Here is a 20,893-nt window from a genome sequence, read left to right on the forward strand (position 1 = left end):
GATTTTGGATGGATATGATTACATTTTAATAAAATTAAATTTTGTGTTCATTCTAGAAATTCACCTTAATACGGATGAAAGATCCTTGTGAACTACCTGCATCTCTTCATTCAAATAGGCAGGTAAACTGCACTCATCACCATCGTCTATTTATAGTTACGTTAGGGACGAAGCCGAAGGTCCAAGCAAAAATCGTATATCCAACAGTCTTCTGACACAAGCGTTCCCAGGCTTTTACAAATCTGAGAACGTTTCCCAGAGGGAGGGAATGCGTAGATTATCCGTTGAAGAAATCCTTTTCGCCGTATCTTCTTCTAGAGTCTGAGGAAGCCGGAATATGAAATGTAGAACCGTCTCCTCCTGCTCTTTACGTTGACTCTATATAACCGAGACCACCACGCCTACATACTCCATATGATAGTTTACGAACCAAAGCATTCATGTTCCTCTTCTTAAGAGGCAATAAAAATAACTCTCTAAAGGCCTCGGGTTCTTTCATAAATATTTTCGCCTTCTAGCAGGAATTCAAATTTGTCTATTAAACTGCGTGAATCCTTGCAACTTTGCCCTTAAAACTAGACTTAACAGTATATGATCAATGCCTTATGCTGGTCCTGGTCCCTCCACTGTGGAGCCGGACTTTCGCCGAGTCCCCATTACTGGCGATGTTCAACTGCATCGTCACCCACATCAGGGATGTTTTCTTCAATCGGCTAAGTTTTTGCATCAACGGGTTCAACTCTACACCAACCGGCCTATTATGATGTTGTTACTTGGAGCTGATAACGGTGCTTGACCCTCGAAACAAATTTGGATGGGGAGACCTCGTCATTTTTGTCGCAGACATCCTTCTGGTGCCAATATAATGTGTCTTCACCTTGAATATGGTCATTATTCTTCCATAAGTTCCATAAACGGATTTTCAAAAAACACTCCCGAGCCCGATTTTTCTTCCATGACTGACCGTTCGGGGAAAACTATTATGTTTACAATAATAAAAGACTCATGACCACTTGTGATCTTGAAATCATGTGATCAGCAGGCATCAGAGCCACCAGATAGAAGCACGACATTATGATTGGTCGCTTTTCCATATGCCAATGGTATCAATTCTATATGCGTGGTTAGCCCTTTCCATTTTCCATAGAAAGCGTTTATATGGGACGAAACGTGTCGACCACATCTACGCGTCATTGTTTTGGGTTCCTGGCAATGTATTTCCGCTCTGATCACGAGATAATGAAAGCTAATAGTGGCGTTTGTTTTCATGTGCTACTCCCCCCCTGCCTTGACGTGTGATGTTCAGATAGCTGTATTCTATCTTTATATCCAAAGCTATTTGCCCAAGACTCGATACAGGGGTTGCAAGGAACAGTTCCGCGCTAAGACCGTCTAGGTCGGCGGCTTTGTTTCGTTTTAACCATTGATGGAAAATAATAATACTTCTGTTTGGAAGAGTAATCTGTATCCGTATGTTACGGCGACTTACCATATCATTCGCATGTTTGGATGTTATACCATCGTGGCAGCTGCTCATTATCGTGGATGAGAGCCTACTAACGCTCCTCACAAGGTCATGGGAAGGCTCACGATTACCTGTAAGCTTGTTAATGATTACAGTGGCGAAATCCTTCCTATTTGTGGCAGCTTCTGTCACTTCGCTGGTTTGCTCGTACTTTTCCATGTATCCCTCCTTCACAGCTTTCAACATAACTCTCAAATCTTTACGTTCACCGATTTGCGTACTTGTTTCCGCATTCAGTCAGGTCTTGTGTTGCTTTTTTTGGGACGTGTTCGACAACTTGACCCATATCAAAGGTAAATAAGTTTTTGATAGCAACCCTATGCTTATCCGCACCGAATGCTAAATAGTAAACAAACAGTGGGGAGGGGGTTCCTACCGAATGACCATGACCAACATGCGAGCTAAAACGGAAAGATAAAAGTAAAAAAAAATAACGTCTTGACCGCTTGGGGCCGCAACTCCGGACCCGAGTGCCTTGGCATCCTCAGGCCATTCATGTGGAAAATGCCATTGGCGTTGGGTGCCATTTGTAATGACCAAATTTGATTTGGAGATAGTTTAAAAACCATAATGAATGATCGAAGACGACTAAGATGGGAAGGCTATTCTAAAACCTAAAAAGATGGAAATTGACCGTGAAGGTCCGTCCGCAAAAATATTGAAGGGTTGCCTTTGCCCTTGTTATCAGCACAAGTCTCGCAACCTTTCTGCGAAAGGAGTTGTTAACCATGCGTTGAATGCGTCGAGTAGTAAGTTCGGCTTGTATTTACATACGAGTTTCAACACTTCGCTGGGAATACCATCCGGTCCTGGTGCTTTTTTGACCTTCATGGACAGGACCGCCCCCTATAATTTCTTTGCAATTAAGAGTGGACATTCCTTAGTGCTCACTCTTTCATCGACAGCGCCAGTTTGGATGGACATCTGGCTTTCTGTTTACATCTTTGTTTAGCTGCGGTCAGCAACGTGCCTTCTCTTTCCTGATTTCATGGCGAAGCAACTTTTTCCCACGTTTATACTCTGCGGATCTAAGCGTCACCTTGTTTTGGCTTCTTGCGCGCTACGCAATCCGTCAAAGTCTAAGGCAGTTCCTTCGTAGGTTTCCAATTTTAGAAGTCCACCAGTACACGGGTAATTTCCCGGGACGCAATTTCTTTTTGGGACCCGATGCATTACAAGTTGCGATGATAAGACTCATTGTTGAATGAACTAGCGATTCTTCTGTCTGCGCCTGGGTCTTGTCGCTGATTTCACCCTCTTGACAGAACTTCGATAAATTTTGTAGCGTTGATTTTCCCGATGTCCCTCATTGGACCGCTGACACTTCGCAACCAGGGCGTCGGAATGTCAGAGTGCTACCGGCATTTAGGACAATGAGTCCTCTCCCGGCGGCCATCTTCAAAATCTGTGTGCCTCGAGAATTTGGTTCAGGCATATCCCATTCGAGGGCTCTAGCGTTAAAATCTTCTTCGACTAGAATTCTCCCTTCCTGAGGGCACTGCATTTTTTGCATCTAGGGGCTGCACTACGATGTGCTTTCTCCTCAACTCCATTTCGCTGGTGTGCAAAAAGAAGCAAAAGTTCTTCCATCTCTATTATGTCATTTTTAACATCCATGGGGGTGTTTCACTCGATGATGGTGGCGGCCTTCATTTTCCGTAGGACCACTCCGCACTTCTTGAGTAGCCTCTCTTCCTTTATACTTGTTTTTCGGATGGGGTTCTTCCTCTCCGGAGAGATGATTTGCATTTCCACGTGATTAGGGAGCTCGTCACTCTTTTTTCAAGACAAAGGACTGTCGCGCAGCTTGGAGTTTGCCATCTTTTCTCGTGACCTCTTTTCCGAACTCGAATTCGATGGAGTCTTTCTTTTTTGGCCGGCAGCACTGGGCCTCTATACTATTGCAGTGGGTGACCGCCGTAGCTGCGCGTTTCTTGCAAAAGGATTTATAAAATAAAATAAGGTATGGCTGCATTGTAAATTTGGTTTATATTTGTGTTCCTTAGTGCTCAGAGGTGGCGAGCAGACAAACGAGGCACCAAACCTGTCTGCTGAGTCAACACTAAGTAGCTAAGAGGGACCTTCAAGTGGTGGCGTCAGAAAATGCTGTATTCATATTGACTTGTTTGTTGGTCCACGAAGCCTCACCAGTGGTTATGTGATACCACTGGAACTGAGATAGCCCTCCGAGGGCATATGCCATATGAATTCTCCTATTCGTGGGGGATGTGTTTTCGACCCGGTTATTTGCGGTTGGTCCCCTTCTGGGAATTTCTTGGGGGCAGAACTCGTGTTCTCAAGCGTGAAGTTTGCTATACAACTCGGGCGCCGTGCTCTTTAGTTAGAGGCTTTAGGTCTCGCTTTCACCGGTATAAATGCACTTGGTATAAACCGATACCGCTGTGCCAGTCACAGCGGGGCTCTGTGTCTCCAACTCAATCCGTGTCCGCAAAAGGCCTTGGGTTAAGTCGATACGGCGGATACTCATGCGGAACTACCAGAACTTATCTCTACTTATGTTCTCGCATCTGGCCGATTCCAGTCATTCCGTTGGGGAGTACTGTCCCTACGTACTCGAGGAAGGTTGTCAGGCCTGCGTCTGCAATGTGACTTGGCTGAAGTGGCTCTTGCCACAAAACCTCACCGGAGGTTATTCATGGGGACCGGAATGGCTTCCTGAGAACCATGTTCCGAGAAATTTCGTAGGGGATGTGTTCTCAGTCTGGTTATTTGCGGTTTGTCCCTAGTGGTCGTTTTATGGTGGCTGTTACTGTTCCATATCGCGGGCAGAGTTCCTTGCGGGCTGAAGCGTGTAGTTGCGCTTTCACAATGCAAGAGGTATTAGATTGGTCTCGGATCCGCTGGTATGAATGCTAACGCTGCACTCAGTATAAAGTTGTACCGCTGTGCTAATCACGGTGGGAATTTATCAACCTGGCTAGCATGAAAGTGCGTCTTGACGGGGTGCTGCTGTCACTTGCACTTGGGTGCTGGGGATCTTCATGGTGAACTTTCGCTGCTGCTCCAGTTTCCGACATTTTACTCTCGATTGGTTGTTCTGTTCATCCTGCTGCTACAACTGTTATTATAAGGTGTCCTACGCGTACGAATGTCTAGATTTTGTCGATCAGTTTTTGGAATGGCAGCTGACAAAGACCGGCACAGTAATTGTCTGCAAAGCTCTCACCTAGTTTCGGGATTTTCGCAAAGATTCTATTCCTCCTTGGGAAAAGATGCTGCTGCTTCCTAGCTTCTCAAAAAGGACTAGGTACAACGTACCTATAATATACTCTTGAAAGAATCTCTCCAGTCTTCAACAAATTTGCATCATTCGAGGCAATTGTTGGCCGGAGGGAAATGCTGAAACAAACTTCAACAATCAATGTGTTTATTATCTTATATACAGTACAATTTTTGGGTCGTTTTACAATTTCTGCACAATCCAAAACCTAGTTCATATCATCACATTAAACTTAAGTCCCACAGCGTACTATCATCATATTCATCCATGCATTCTATGACAATCTATCCTGGCTTTAAGGAGGTTTACTAATTACTGCTAGGTAACAAAATGCACCACAGCGTGGAACAGGTTGGGCGGCCAAAAATGCCCCCTTGTCAGGAGACTTTTCAAATATTTCAGCTCTCTTTCCGCCTCCTTTTAAATCTTTTCCGGCGCCGACTTCGTCCGGCTGAAAATTTAGATAAATTCATGAAAATTACTTTCTATAATTTTTCAAAAAGAATATAACCAGTAAGCTCAGTAAATTCAGCAAAGGTCCCTTGGGTGGTTTCTCTCGGAATGGTGCCGTTAATTGTCCTGTTGTACAGGATTTAACCAGATAGTATAGGAAATCATTTCGTACGCGAGCCTCATGAACCGATCCCGCGGCCGATTTCAATTTGTTTACCCACGCTATGGCGATGTTCTTATCATGTGTGCTTAAGTTTTCAATGGCATTGTTGAATAGATACACTTGTATATTGAAGTCATAATTTAATTGATGAATAAGTTCATCCATTTTGATGGTTTAACTATCAGATGTCACTTAACAAATAGTAATTAACTAAAATTTCAAATATTGAGGGAAAAACGAATGAATACAGTTTATAGGTAGATACAAATGGATTTTAATTTCAAATTCTGAAAGTATTTTTTCAAGGCACACTAAACTTTTAAAGGAAATATGTGATGTCCTGTTGGGCTAGGTAGCAATTTTGAAATCTTTCATGAAAATCTTTTAGTAGAAAAGGAGATCATAATATTTGGGACGTTTCCAATTGACTATTTGACATCATCAATAGAGCTTCCAAAATGTCTGGTTTTATCCTACCTTCCTCCTCCGACTTTACCTCAATTCAGCCCTCCTTAACACTCTTCTATTCCCTTGTCAGAAATATCCTTGAATATTGCTGTGTAGTCTGGCCCCCCTTCCGCATTCGTGACTGCCGCGATCTTGAAGTTGTACAACGCCAATTCACTCGGACCCTCTTCCCTAGAGCAACGCCGTATCTTCCTTGATATGTGTACTCTTTTCAAACTCTGCAATTGTCTGATGGACTACTCCGCCAACTTGGATATTACTTTCCGTATCGCCTCATCTCATAACACACACACGGAGCTCGAGATTTACTTCCACTCTCCGATCCCGATTCTGAGCCGGTCCTACAACGCTCTACAGCTTGGGTCCTTTGACTCTATTTCCTTTTCTAGTTTTAAGCGTAAAATTTTGTTATCTGTGTATTGTCCTTATTAAATAAATAAATAAAAATTTCTAAAGAAAATAAAACGATTGGATCTGCAGTTTCTGCGAAGACGCCTTCTCTCAATCGAATTTTGGATTTAATAAGACATCAATCCACCAGAAACTGCTTGTTACAAGGGGGAAATCAGCTAGGTAGTAGTAGACGCGTTAATTCCGAAACGGCAGTGATTAGGTCACATTTTAAGCAAAGACAATAACTCCACTGCTAATTATGCCATGCCATCGAATCCACTATCCTAGAATCACCGATGCGTGGGTCGACCCAGAAACATATGGCAGAATAGTAGAAGAGGAGTGTAGGGTAGACCTGGAGATTGCTGGGGCCATTTTCGGCGAACCGTAGGCGTGGTAGATGCACTCTGCTTCATTTAGGGAATGTTGGCAATCATATGTTTTAAAGTTTGCAGGACATGAAAACGTAGAAACAGTGTGATTGTCAGAAGAAGACGCTGCAGTACTCCCAAGTGACAATCCACCCTTCCTATGTCTAACTAAAATGAAAGAAGGGGCATATATTCTAGCTGTTTAGAAACTGCCTTGTCAAACATTCTCAAACGATGTTCGCAAGGGGTATAACGTCAACTTTTGTTCCCAGTTTGTCTCCTGCAAAACCACCTGGGCCGAACGCTTTTCAAAATTATGTGCAAGCAACAGTGGAATTATTAGTTAATAACTAGGTGAGCCATTGCGAATAGAAACTATTTTTTATGCTATACTAATTTTGACACTTAGATGACACTTTAAAAACTACAAAATTACTTATAAAAAATTCTTCACAATTTCACTGTTTTTCTCATAAATCTTAAAGCGAACTGAACGTCCTTTTTCGAAGTGATGGTGCATCAATTAGATCGTGCTGCTATCCAATTATTAGACAATGAATTCTACAAACAGGTGTACATATTTGGTCGGACCATAGAAAATTTAAAATCCTACGAAGAAGATCTAGCTTTCGATTGGCTCAATAAACTAATTATCGTTACTGATAATGTTGAAGAAGTTCGCTTAAGAAATGATTTCATGCATTACCTGGTGAAAAGTTGTATAAACGGCCAATTGGATCCGCCATTCGATGAGAAGCCACCATCCAAGGGATCTTTTTTGTCTATGTCAAAACTATTGGTAGGAACAAGTTGTTTATGTGAATTGTATTTTGGAAGTAAATAATGTAACCTTTTGTCATTAGCCAAAGAAGACGAGGTCATGCACTAGGTTCGGAAAACATGAATCGAAAAAGGCCGCTCAGATTGAAAACCGAACGAAAAATATTGTCAGCAAGATTTGGCATTAGCTCACATATTCAAGTTTGAACTACGTTAAAAAAAGGCAAAGTATAATGTTTAGGGCATTTGACATTGACTTATGTTTTGAGTTTATACAATGGTCAACAGAGAAATTAAACGATCAGAAATAACAGGAATTCTTGGTATCTTCTTCTTCAGCCTTTATTCCGTTCAGAAGTAGGGTCTGCTCCTCTTGATCGGTTGCGCCATTTTGCTAGGTCAAAGGCCCGAGAGGCTTTTAAACCACAATCTAACGTAGAGCGCAATGCTGACCACATTGCCTCCTAGTGTACCGTTACGGTCTTGAATGAAGTGCTCTAACACACTTCAAGGCCCTGATCCAATATGGATTGTTGTGCCAACGATTATTATTATAACGTATTAAGCGGTCGGCTTTTTGATCGCTTCCCATTGACTTCATGTTCAAACCAATCCTGGCAAATAAGTTTTCATCAGCGGGAACTACATGTCCATACGATCGAAGGCCTTTTTTCGCAATTTCTCCACGGTCACTGCCACCCTATATCGATCGCGGATGTTCTCATTTTGGATGTGAGCATAACCTGTTATGCTATTGGTTTAAAGCGAGATTTTCGTTTCCATTACGCGGGACGCCGTTCATTGCTTTTTATAGCTGGCCATCATTTAGTACTATGGAAAGCGACAGGCCGCATGATCCTGCGATAAATTTTGGAATTGATATGTTCGTTCATACATCGATCACAAGGAACGTCAATGCAAGTTGTGCTGATGCGTAAAGCAATTTCATAATGCAGTATTATAATGGCTGATGAAAACAACCACACATAATAAAACCGCCTAACCAGGAACAATTTTACATATTCGATGAATTAATAATAATTCCCGCAATCTGTTTCCACGGTTTGTAGAACGACACTTCAGCAGACGAGAAGCTTCTACTGCTCCCCAATCGTTCTGTTTCGTATGCTCCTCGGGCAATCCACTTGTTGGCCAACTTAGGATAGTGGCTTCCCTCGCTCGATATGTATCCACTGCCACTTCGGTGTTCTTATCACCACACCCAAAACTAACTGGCTTGTGTGCCGACGAAGTTCTTTGTTCGAAATCTGGCTTGATAAAATTTCGAACTCCGATGATACGACGTAGAGAAGTGTTGACGAAGGGTTGGAGCTTTCGTGTAATAGTGGTGGTCATTTTTCATGTGCTACTCCCATATAACAACTTGGCGTTGGCGCTGAGATAACTGCATTTTCAGATTTTGAACAAAGCAGCAAAGCCGGATCTAGCGCCGTTAAAACATCGAGCGACATTAAGTTCGGTATCACCGGCGTCAGAAACGACGCTTTCGAGGTATATAAATTGACTAACGCCTTCAATGTTCTGCGCATTAATGCAGACAGACACAGTTCCTTGACCCGTGCGACTGGTTTTCATGTTCATATCGATGCTACTTGTCTCCTTTTCCAAATCCAGAGCCATGTGGCCAAAATCTATGACTCGGTAAGAGAACATATTTCGTATTGCACACTTTAATCTGCAGTTAAGACTTTTCCTTAATTTCCAACCGCTCGTTTTTCATTAATTTCAATTTTGATATCTCCCCTTGAACTGATCACATCAACACATTCTAGTGACTATTGTGGAATCTTGCGTGCAGTTCGGCCCTCCCCTTCACTTGCTCTTCATTGATTTCGAGACGAATTTCTGGGAACCTCTGCACACGATGAACCTGCTGCCTCGAAGAGTGATTCAATGGACTATGCCATCTTTCCTCAAGCAGCTCGACTTCGCCGATAACATCTGCTTGCTGCTTAGCCAAATGGTTATAGATTTGGAGGACGAGCTAAGCAGGGTCTAATTGATGATGAAACACCAGTCAACCAAAGATTGTCAGTCTGACAGGTCATCTCATTCTAACTATCTGCACTAACGAACATGAAGATTAAGTTGAAGTTGTTACGAGCCAATGTTCTCTCTCTGTAGAGGGAACTGGGATGATCACAAGGAAGGTGACAACCGCTATTATTCAAAAGCTAAAAGCTTTCATTAACATTTACGTCTGCCGCGCCATCAGAGTACATCGAATACATCGTCCGGCGCAATCTCCAGGAAGTTCTCCTGGAGTGTACGGGCTAGAGACCTCGATACATTTTGATTAGTAGATGGAAGTGGTAGCGGATAGGTCATACTCTAAGAAAGAGCAACAACTCCATTGCTGGGTTGGCTATACAATGGAGGGAGCTTCTGGCCGAGCGAGCAGGATGCGAGGCGAATGCACTCAATTGTGAACGCTCTGGAAAAACAATTGAAACTTCTACCGTCTGTTCCGGCAGTGACGGAACCCATCGAGGACCTGGAGACGTGTAACGTTGAAAAAGTACTGCGGGAGAAAGTCTAGATTCAAAACGTGTATTAGATGCTGAATGATGGAATTCTTCGAAGCATTTTTCAGTGATGTGGCCGATTTGAAACGATCGAAGGCGCTTATCAATTCATACAAAATCAAATCTGAAGCTTCTAAGTTGGAAATAGACACTCCTGTGAAGAATTTACAAATTGACAATACGAAAGGAGATAAAGGAATGTAATATCTTCTGGAATGAGTTATTTTCAAACGCTGTATTTACAGATTGAACGTTGGTTTTGGAATAAATTATTGCTTAAAAAAATAATAAAAACGAAGACGCCGTAAGCGACAGTAAGCAGCTCTCTTCCTCCACTCTTTCAAGGCCCCGGTTCGTCTGTCGCAGCAGATTTCGTTATAAAATGTTCTCAGACAAAATCGAGGCAAGGCCTTTAATAAGAGCCGTAGCATTACCGGTAGCACAGTTTTGGCAATGGAATCTGATAGTATGGTTCCCCCAGCTTGAGTCACTGCAACGCTGACAGACACGGTTTCCAAATTGACAAAGGCAGTAAGTCTTTTGCGTTTGGGAAGTAAGACTAGATGACGGTCTAGACCGGCTCCCAAAAAGGATGATCGGGTGGTAGGTCGTCAGGATCCCCGGCAAGTGTTGGGACAAGCTGTTGTCTGCTGTCACCGAAGATTCGCGCAAAATTCCACGAAATGTACCAGCTCTGCACCTTTGCGCCATAAAACTAGATTTACTGGCCAACCGGAATTCAGCACTACTTCGCCTGATAATTTATCTACCCTTGAACCGGCACCACTATCTCATCGATACAGACGTTGAAGTTTCGGTTCTCCCTGCATCCCGAAGTCACGTCCTAATTCTTGAAACTCGCGGTAGAAAATTTCTCGCCGATCCGCACTTGTGGCTACAGGCAGACATGAGTCTAGGACTTTGATGAACGTTTCCTTCTTCATTGTAGTGAATTTCAGCACTACCATCTTAGGAGCAGACTTCCTGTCCCACTATGAATTGCTAGTGGGTATACACAACAGATCCTTTAGGTCATCAGGAAGAATCTTAACTTGCACGCCCACCACTCTTTCTATCGTTTCTGAAGACATTGCCCACCCACGTATTTATATAATAATCGTTGGCGCAACAATCCATATTGGATCAGGGCCTTGAAGCGTGTTAGAGCATTGCGCTCGCCCGAGATTATTACCCTGATTTGACTCAGGCACTCATTCACAGCTGAATCGACTGGTATCCTACGTGAAATCATGATACAAATCCCACTGCCCCTAGTGAGATTTCAACCGGGACCTTCCGTACAACAGCCTTGTTGCTCTAACTACCCAGCTATCCGGACACTTCTTATAAAATACAGCAACATCACTACTGAGCGTAATTTCTCTGAGCGGGTTAAGCATGATGTTCAGCACCAAATTAACCCTACTGACTCCCCTATCTTTTCTAAGGTGTCCTTTCACCCCGGAAGAGCTCGCAGTTGCACGAAAATTGTTTTAAGAACTTTTTAGGCAGGTTATTTGCAGGTCTTCAGACAGTGGTTGGTCTTCATCACTTAACATGGTCCCTAAACTCAAAGGTGACCGTATTTTCTAGACCTTGGATTTAAACAAGGAATATCACCAAATCCCCGTGGCTGCCGAAGACTTTCCGAAAATACGCACAACGTTTGAATTTTTCGAATTCACTCGAATGACTTTTGCACTGTGCAATCCGGAGCAAGCCTTCCAGAGATTTATTAACTCTGTGCTTCTGTTTCGCTTATTTGGTTGATGCTGAAAATTTAGAGCATCTCAAGTGCATTTTGCGACGTTTACTTGAGGCCGTTTGGGAAATATGAACTCTCACAATCGCAGGTGAGATTTCTCGGTCACCTTATGATCCCTGAAGGTATCTAACCGGCCGACTATCGATCGATCTTTAATGCCTAATGGTCCGAGCTGAAAACCAAAAATTCCCGCTTGATTGCGTGGTCTCCCGAGGCTGTCAAGGGTTTCAAGGCCACTAAGCATCAACTGGTGGAATCTATACTTCAGACATTCCCTCAACAAGATGCATCCTTAACCATATTCGACGATGCTTTAAACCCCGCAGGTGCTGCCCTTCACAAAAAGGTGAACCAAATCTGCCAGCCGTTGAGCTTCTTTTCCAAGCAGCTTAATCGAGCTCAACGGGACTATAGCAGTTATGATCGTAAGCTATTAGCCGCGTACCTCGCAACAAAATACTTCTCATATTCTCTTCAAGTCAGGCTGTTTATAGTCTTCACCGATCATAAGCCACTCACCTTTGCTTTAAAAAAGAAGCCTGACAATGCTAAGGCGGAGATAGAGAGGTCAAGATAACCGCCACCGTCGATTTCCCGGTAATCGAAGAGGTGCGGAAGGACTGCGCAGTTCTTTGGAGCATCAGGACCAACTCTAAATAGGTAGGAGAGCTTCCTATCCTCAATTTAACGTACAGTATATTGCGGGACCTCACACAAGGGACCATAGTCATATATTCCGGTCGAGTTCTGGCCGCCCAAGAAGAAGGACATTTAGTCTTGGTCCAGATAGTACATCACATGCGCAAAATTATGAAATATGTCAGAAAAGAAGTAGGCGTGTTCCCTCGGTCCACCGAACGCTTCCACACAATCCATCTCAACAAAATCAGCTCTTTATGAGACGCTCATGGTTTCAGGTATTAGCTCATCTCATTTATAGGCTCAGGCAACACCAGTGCAGACATTTCTGTCTCCCTTCTCTCGGAATTAGGCAAAATCCTCAACTTCAAACGCCACCGGACAACAGTTACCCGTCTTGAGCATCATATTCTTGATTCAATTACTCGTGTCTTCGATGCTCGTTATGGTCACAGTCCCGTTAGTGAAATTTGCTGGTTACATCGCAATGAGTCAGTACAATAATCTCGTAAGAGACGACTTTTCTGTCAGTGGTGGTGAGAAAATGGCTTCGTCTTATGAGAATATACTCGATCTTCGTCTTACTATCCCTACCGTAATATGTAGGAAGATAAGATTCTTAACTCTCAGAGGTGACAATTCTGAAACCATGTTAAATGCGCGCGTTATGAAATTAAAGGAGTTTATAGCTATTGCCTCGTTCAATTCTATTTTACAACTTTTGGGACCACCGCATTAACTTTCTTACAAAGTGCAGCTAAAGATGCGTCTAGAAGCGTTCTTACAAGTGCTACTGTTTTAACAGTGAGGGTACCAATATTTAGCGTATAAGCAAGAGAGATCTGGTGGGATTTAGTGAAGTAACTACAACAGAACTTTATTTACCTCTTTCCTTGATCTCAGCATCATGTTTTTGTTTTACTGAGGATAGTACTCACTAAATTATCGCTAATTCTCCTCGCAATTTACGGCCTCAAAACCATGTTACGATATTTGCTAGCCCACTACATTTTTGAATCATCTGACAACATCATCGCTATAAAGAAAATGATGACATTATTATTATTCTGTTAAGGGAAAGTCGCACCGCGTCCTTGAAGAACTATTGTGCCCCTTTTACTGGTTACAGTGTACCTGTTGATCATAGTATCTCAAGCAGGCCTGTAACCGTTAGGAACTTTAGTATGTTCCCCACTTCCAGATGTTTCAGCTTTGCATTTGGTATTAAGTGTTCTCCCAGATGTATCGACCTACTTTGCACAAGTGCCGAACACTGTCCCAGGACGTGCATAGAGGTTTCGTCCTCCTCCTCACAAAACCTGCAGGCAGTGTCCGTAGATATCCCTAGCTTCCCTAGGTGATAGTTCAGCCGACAATGACCAGTGAGAATTCCCACTATGATTCGGAGGTTCTTTTTGGTGAGGTTTAAGCAATCCTTTGTGCGTATGGGTCCGTATCCCCCAATAAGCACCCTGGACTGCCCCATCCCTGGTAGGCCCGCCCAGTATAGTTCCCTCAACCGTTCCTCTGATGACATATAAAACAGTATGATTTAGCCCTCCCGGTGAAACACCCCTTCCTAACCAAAGGCATTTTCCAAATAGTTGATTATGTAAGACAACCACGAAATCCTTCATTATTGAAATGTCAGAGCTACAATTTTCGGTAAGCTTCAATCTTTCTGCGTAGATGCAAAACTGAAACTTTTTAAATCTACACATTGAACATCACTTCCGTTTCTCGCTAGAACTATCTAACAACTTCGTTAGAATTCTTATCAATTGCATGCTAACAGCTAACAGCTGACTGTCAGATTCATGACTATAACCTTAAGTCAAGTCAGTGAAAATTTCAGGGTCTCTCTAAATGGGGTCTTTGTAACCTTATCACAATTTTACAAGTTGTCGCAAGAAAAGCAATTTTGTGAGGAATGTGCTTTCTGTCATAAGAAGTCCTCTTGCAAGCAGTCAACTGAATGTGATCTCCGAAGTAAATCGCTCAAACATGTGTTAGTTTCTCACAGAAAAGACTCATATTCACGCTTTGTACTTACCTATCACCGTGCTCTCGCCTACTCACTGGCCTCGACAGCGAGCAGGCCAACGGCTTCAGTAAATTGCATCTGTAGTTCCATTCTTTTAAGCAGAATCACGCTTTAGTCATCCATTCCCTCGTAGCTAGTAGAGATGCTCCTAAAATGCTTGGGCCGAAGCTCGCGGAAAGTAGGGACTTGTTGCATATACACGAGTTGCTTATCAAAAGTATATCATTTGCTCCGGTGGCGGTTGATTTAAGTTTTCTAGGAATAATACAATTTGTTTTACATTGATTTCAGCAACAACATATGGATAAAACCTGTTGGACCCCGGTCGAGCTAATCGAACCCAGCGAACATAAAAATTTCAACTATGCTCTTCTAGTACTTAACACAAGGATAGCATTGCCAAAGACAGTAACGTGCTCACTATGGCAAAATGGTAATAAAAATATTTTTAGTTATGAATGAACAGATGCTCAGGTCTGAATGTATTTTAGCCAAACATCGAGTTCTGGTGGACGGAGGAACGAACCGTTGGCTCTCTTTTCTACATGACCTTCCAGACGAAGGTCGGGAATTGAAAAATCCTGACGTGGTTAGTGGAGACTTCGATTCAGTCAACGAGAATACACTGGAATTCTTTAGAGAAAAAGGTGCTACCATAGAGCCTACCCCAAATCAAGATGAAACTGATTTCACAAAAGCAGTTCGGTTGCTGGAACCTATTCTTGAGAAAAAACAAGTGAGTGTAGAAATCTATAACTCTCTTTAATGTGCGGCTCTCCCTTCGATGCGTGCTGATGAACAGATTCCTTCACAGTTTTTAATGGGCTGCAGGTTATTTGTTCATGCAGCGTTCCTTTAGAAAAAGTTCTTTCATTGATGATTCCGCCTCTTGTGAGTCAAGAGTTGACTTCCCTTTAATGCCCCAGGGGCTGGCTTGCGTGTGTATCAGTGGGGCAATGAGGATATGCCCAACGGCATCCCTGGAAGTCCTTCTGGGATTAACCCCTCTCAATCTGCACATGCAGATGCAGGCAAGGAGGACAATATTCAGGATGGCCGGTAGTATGAGTGAGGCGGGGAGCTGCCTAAATCGGAGGAAAATCGATACCAAGGGATAACATGACAACGAGGTTTCACTTCGATAAGAATTTTGAAACACGTTGGAGTAACAAGGCAAACTGGTAGAGCGTGGCTGCGACATACGGCTTAAACCAGGAACTGATTACTTAGTACACTGACCACAGCAGAGGGAGCGGGTGCCACTAGTATATTCCAGGCGGAAATATACGCCATAGACAAATGTGCCTCCAGAACATAGCTATTCTCACTGATAGCCAAGCAGCGATCAAGGCACTTAGGTCCAACCAGGTGAACTCTAAACTGGTATGGGAATGCCTTGAGAGACTGAATACACTCGGCTCGTCCAACAAGGTCTGGATACTTTGGGTTCCAGGCCATGCTGGGTTGGAAGGCAACGAGCCAGCTGACGAACTAGCCAAGAAGGGAGCAGGGATGCCTTTTCACGGGCCAGAACCCTTCTGTGGAATCGGAAACGGTTCCATGGCTATGACTCTAAGAAATGAAGAGGAATGGTTGAGGGAACTATACTGGGCGGGCCTACCAGGGATGGGGCAGTCCAGGGTGCTTATTGGGGGATACGAACCCATACGCACAAAGGATTGCTTAAACCTCACCAAAAAGAACCTCCGAATCATAGTGGGAATTCTCACTGGTCATTGTCGGCTGAACTATCACCTAGGGAAGCTAGGGATATCTACGGACACTGCCTGCAGATTTTGTGAGGAGTAGGACGAAACCTCTATACACGCGCTGGGACAGTGTCCGGCACTTGTGCAAAGTAAGTCGAGGCATCTGGGAGAACACTTAATACCAGATACAAAGCTGAAAGATCTAGAAGTAGGGAACATACTAAAGTTCCTGACGGTTACAGGCCTGCTTGAGATACTATGAAAGACAATTTCCCTCCAAAGATACCAAGTCATATCTCGATTTATTTATTTATTCCCATAGAAAATACTTCCATCATCCGTACGAGCGATCAGTAGAAGGAATAAATTCTTCAAAGTAGAAGTTACCGGACATGTCACCACAGTATCCATCGATCGACTCAAACTTGCTTACGCAATGGCCGAAGATATTGGAGAGAACTCGATCTTTGATCAACAACAGCCTTCGTCACAACGCCCAATCGCGAGAGAGACATCCGAAAAATCGTTGAAGAGTGTGAACCAAAACTTAGAAAATGAAGTTAAGTCCACGTGGAGCTTAGTCAGAAGCAATGTTGAGAAGCCGATGTGATTTCTATCCAGCAAACCAAAAACGAAGTATACAGCGGGAATTGGCTATCTTCCACAGGTTGACTGTTGTGTAACCTAATAATCCCTTGTTGGACACCAACCGAAATTACCGTCGGTGGAAGAACCATCCTCCTACAAGATCAATTGCAAACGAATTCGAAATCACTGGCACCATAATGTCCCATTATCATTATCAACCGGTATCCGGCTTAGTCCTGCCTTAATAAGAAACTCGCGACCTGGCAAGTTCAATATCGTCTGCTTATATGATCCGGTGAGCATTGGACGCCTACGTTGAGAAGGGGCGTCACAAGATCTAACTAACTGCGGAATGGTGGAATGAGCAGAAACGATTGAAGGTTCTGTTGACCGCAGCGAGCCATAGTGATTGCGACGCGCTCAAAATTCGATGCCTTGCAAAATCTCGTTCAACTTAGTGTCTACCGTGATAAAAGAGAATTTGTTTTTACTCTGGTCAGGGAAGCGGAACCTGCGCACATGACAATCATTTCAGAACTTGCTACTGTATCAAAAAAGAGCTATAAATGCGCTCAAACAGAGTAAAGCCGCTAGTTTCCCTGCAGAGTTATTCATCGCTGCATCAGGAGTTTCTGCATATCTACTACTTTCATTTGTACGGAAACCCTTGAAATGTAGAAAACTTCCAATCTAACCGCTCCAGTTAGAGAAGATGTTTGTGAAGGAAGGTATAATTCTCAATGTTATTCGAGAATATACCCTTCGCTATGATTGAGAATGTTAACAACATGTCCTGCTTCATATTGATTTGGTGCCTCGTTTACTCTCCATGTTGACGATATTTAATAATAATAATAATAATAATAATCGTTGGCGCAACAATCCATATTGGATCAGGGCCTTGAAGTGTGTTAGAGCACTTCATTCAAGACCGTAACGGTACACTAGGAGGCAATGTGGTCAGCATTGCGCTCGCCCGAGATTATTACCCTGATTTGACTCAGGTACTCATTCACAGCTGAGTCGACTGGTATCCGACGTCAAATCACGATGCAAATTCCACTGCCACCAGTGAGATTTGAACCGCGACCTTCCGTATGACAGCCTAGTGCTCTAACCACTGAGCTATCCGGACGATATTTGCCCGTTGCAAATGAATACCCTGGCTGCTATTACCCCACCGATGATAATCAATGATACTACTATCACGTTAATGGTCGCAGTATGATTGGGATAGTGCCTAGGGGCGAGAAGGACCTCTTCCACTTCTTTCGGTGGAGGAGTGAAGACTGGGTGGCCGATCCTGGCGATCGTCGGGAGGTGGGGAGTGGAGCTGTTATCCTGGTTACCTTGTCACGCGACAGGATAGACTTCTTTCGTAAGAGCCTGGATATTCCTCTTGGTTATTGAAACTGTTGCTCGAAGTGTCATTCCGTCAACTTGTATAACGCAATTGTCCTTAGTGTGGATTACCCCCACGTCTTCGAGCGATACCTTGATCCTTTCGCCGTCACATATTATCGAAATCGTAATTGGTTTGTTGGCAACATAGAACCAGCTATTCGGTGTCAGACACACTACCATTCGTACCAGTCTCATATTACTGTCTCAATACTTCTACGCTTGCGGTTATTACTTGGGGCAGGTTAGCTTTCCGTGCTGTACCCGATGGCGTCGGAAACCTCCTTATCCGTTTCTGATGGACTGTTCCTCCTGACAGCGGGATGATCTGCGGATCTTCCGAAACCTCGATCGGCAAGGAACAAAGGTTCACCACCCTAATCTGCTTCTCCTGGCAGCCATGGTAACGGACGGTGACGGATCGAACTCTCCCATCATCTCCTGGATGGACCTTTCAGACTCGTGCCAACGGCCATTTCGTCGGCGGCGTGTCGCGTTCTCGTAGTAAAACCAACTGTCCAATCCTTACGTTAGGAGCCTCGTCAATCCTTTATGATCTGTTCTGTAAATGGTCCCACTTACTCGAGGAGGGTGGTCAGACTCGAGTCTGCAAGGGACTCATCTGAAGTGGCTTCGGCCACGAAGCCTCAGAAGGTTATCTGGTACCTGTTATCTGGTACCATGGGAGCCGGGACGGCCCTCTGAGAGCATATGCTCCAGGACAATTCCTGGAGGATGTGTTCTCGGCCCGGTTATTTGCGGTTGGCCCCCTAGTGGGAGTTTCATGGTGGTTGTGGTTATGCCTACATCGCGGGCAGAGCTCCTCGGAGCTCAAGCGTGGAGTTGCGCTGTACAACTCGGGCGCCGTACCCCTTAGTTGCGGCGGAGGTGTTAGATAGGCCTCGCATCCACTGGTATGAATGCTGAGCCTGCACTCAGTATAAACCAGGACCGCTGTGCTTGCATGGCGGGGCTCTGATTGTCGTCCCAAAATCATTCCGTGTCCGAAGAGGACCGTGGGATTATGCCTACACGGCAGGTACTCACGTTAAACCCCCAGGACTTTCATGTTCTGTAAATGGTGTAGATACTCTCGAGTCCATCTCTGCCAGAAACTCTGATGGATTGCCTTCAATTGTTGCCACCGCTCGTGCTGAATCCGTTGAGTCCTATCAATTATAGGAATCGCAATCAATGGTCGTTGCACCAAAAAATGTCCCGGTGTCAACGTTTTGAAATCGTCAGGATTTTTTGAGAATGGAACTATAGGTCTTGAGTTCAGCCAACTCTCCACCTAGCACCTCCTCCATCAGTATTGATCGACAGAGAGCAGTATGTTTTCCGTTCTGAATCATCAATTGTATATGTAGGAATCGTTGTTTTTAAGCATTAACAGCGCCTTCGCTGTTTTGTTTAAAACCTGGAAATGCAACGATTTCAACACGAATATCAAAACACCATGAAAGGAATCCACTATCATAGAATGGCCGACGAGTGGGTTGCCTTAGAAGTTTTGTAAGCAGTAAACAGTAACCCATGGTGTGTAGGTGTGACTAGCGTGCTATGTCCCATTTAGGAGTAAATGATAAGTCTGAAATAGCGAGACAGTACAAAGATGATCATAAACATCCATGACTAACGGAGAAATCCGGGGTAACAAGATCGAGAGGTCAATCAGGACAGGGAGACAGGGAAACTTGCAGCTTCAGGCACTCAGACCTCTTGAATTAACCACGTTTATTCGGTGCGTTTTGGTACATTGTTGTGAAACCAATTTCTACTTCAACGTGGAATCTGCTAAAGTGTCATTTCACCATTGATGCTATTTCTCTCTCCCATAAACTGCAGATATTCATCAGTTCTTGTGAAAAAATCAGCGCATCAGGTCATTGATAAATGAACAATTAAATTCATGAATTCTATTACGCCACTGGAGCTCAACATTTGATTTTGTATTGCATTTCAAATTAGTTCGTTGCAGTGCTAATGACTACTTTCCTTTTTTTAGATAACATCCATCATAGCTATACAAGAGCATGGAGATCGTTTCGATCACATCATGGGGAATATAAACACCTTATACAAAGCAAACAAATTTCTAAAAGACACCCGATCGTACTTAATTAGTGAAGGTTCCTTAACGTGGCTTCTAGCACCTGGAAAACATTCCATTCATGTTCCAATGCACTTAGTTGATAATCAACGCTGGTGTTCATTGGTACCAATTAGCGGAAAGACGATAGTAACGACAAAAGGATTGAAGTGGGATTTAGGTAAGAACGACGCTACAAACACCTACATGCAAATATCTTACAAAACTATAATTTCATCCCTCTTGATGTTGCAGAAAATGGTGAATTAGAATTCGGTAAACTGGTAAGCACATCCAATACTTATGCATCACAAAATCTTGAGGTCACAACGAATAATTATTTATTATGGTCCATGGGAGTATTTTATTTTGATTAGAGTTAACTTAAGAATGCAAAATAAAGCGCAATTTTGAACGCAATTATTTTTGAATTGAATTATATCTTTCATTGAACAAGCCATTCGGAGTCTTATTAGCTTTGCAGGATTCAACACATCCTACTTAATTACATACAAGAACTTGCTACAGATTAACATTTTCATAAAGGGCCGGGCGGTGTAATGTATCTAATGATTTTCAATATTCTTCCAACAGCAGAGAGATACCACCCTGATTTACATGTGTCTTTCAATTGAAACCGTTCTTTACTTGGAGAATTTTGAATCCTGCGGAGAGGCCTAACCGAATCATTTTAAACATCTATCAACAACAGAAG

General features: G+C 43.4%; 3 protein-coding genes across 7 annotated transcripts; 2 read left to right on the plus strand and 1 right to left on the minus strand.

Annotated features, from left to right (window-relative positions):
- The first annotated feature begins 59 nt into the window (after positions 1 to 59).
- On the plus strand, positions 60 to 20,609 carry LOC119659232 (thiamin pyrophosphokinase 1). Of its 5 annotated transcripts, none has more exons than XM_038067208.1 (5): positions 60 to 122; positions 14,680 to 14,821; positions 14,880 to 15,124; positions 20,095 to 20,359; positions 20,434 to 20,609. In XM_038067208.1, the coding sequence occupies exons 1-5, from the start codon at positions 75 to 77 to the stop codon at positions 20,553 to 20,555; spliced, it is 822 nt and encodes a 273-aa protein (XP_037923136.1). In that variant the 5' UTR covers positions 60 to 74; the 3' UTR covers positions 20,556 to 20,609. The 5 variants fall into 5 exon arrangements, with proteins under 5 accessions (XP_037923136.1, XP_037923135.1, XP_037923137.1 ...); XM_038067207.1 differs by lacking the exon at positions 60 to 122 and adding an exon at positions 14,159 to 14,605; XM_038067209.1 differs by lacking the exon at positions 60 to 122 and adding an exon at positions 14,159 to 14,566.
- On the minus strand, positions 4,897 to 5,673 carry LOC119659233. The gene is made up of 2 exons (XM_038067212.1): positions 5,278 to 5,673; positions 4,897 to 5,217 (listed from the first exon to the last, which is right to left on the minus strand). Exons 1-2 carry the CDS (start codon positions 5,545 to 5,547, stop codon positions 5,062 to 5,064), a joined length of 426 nt encoding a protein of 141 aa, XP_037923140.1. The 5' UTR covers positions 5,548 to 5,673; the 3' UTR covers positions 4,897 to 5,061.
- Positions 6,963 to 7,711, plus strand: LOC119659234. The gene is made up of 2 exons (XM_038067213.1): positions 6,963 to 7,413; positions 7,478 to 7,711. Exons 1-2 carry the CDS (start codon positions 7,126 to 7,128, stop codon positions 7,580 to 7,582), a joined length of 393 nt encoding a protein of 130 aa, XP_037923141.1. The 5' UTR covers positions 6,963 to 7,125; the 3' UTR covers positions 7,583 to 7,711.
- Positions 20,610 to 20,893: the final 284 nt, after the last annotated feature.

This window comes from Hermetia illucens, chromosome 6, assembly GCF_905115235.1.
Source record: "Hermetia illucens chromosome 6, iHerIll2.2.curated.20191125, whole genome shotgun sequence".
In the NCBI taxonomy this organism is placed as follows: domain Eukaryota; kingdom Metazoa; phylum Arthropoda; class Insecta; order Diptera; family Stratiomyidae; genus Hermetia; species Hermetia illucens.

Bases quoted from the DNA above. Each gene is read 5' to 3' on its own strand.
- LOC119659232 (XM_038067207.1), top strand. From the start codon at position 14,531: ATGCTCCTAAAATGCTTGGGCCGAAGCTCGCGGAAAGTAGGGACTTGT. The intron at 14,606-14,679 runs GTATATCATTTG...CATTGATTTCAG, and splicing joins ACACGAGTTGCTTATCAAAA to CAACAACATATGGATAAAAC. The intron at 15,125-20,094 runs GTGAGTGTAGAA...TCCTTTTTTTAG, and splicing joins CTATTCTTGAGAAAAAACAA to ATAACATCCATCATAGCTAT.
- LOC119659234 (XM_038067213.1), top strand. From the start codon at position 7,126: ATGGTGCATCAATTAGATCGTGCTGCTATCCAATTATTAGACAATGAA. The intron at 7,414-7,477 runs GTAGGAACAAGT...TTTTGTCATTAG, and splicing joins TGTCTATGTCAAAACTATTG to CCAAAGAAGACGAGGTCATG.
- LOC119659233 (XM_038067212.1), bottom strand. From the start codon at position 5,547: ATGGATGAACTTATTCATCAATTAAATTATGACTTCAATATACAAGTG. The intron at 5,218-5,277 runs GTTATATTCTTT...CTAAATTTTCAG, and splicing joins TGAATTTACTGAGCTTACTG to CCGGACGAAGTCGGCGCCGG.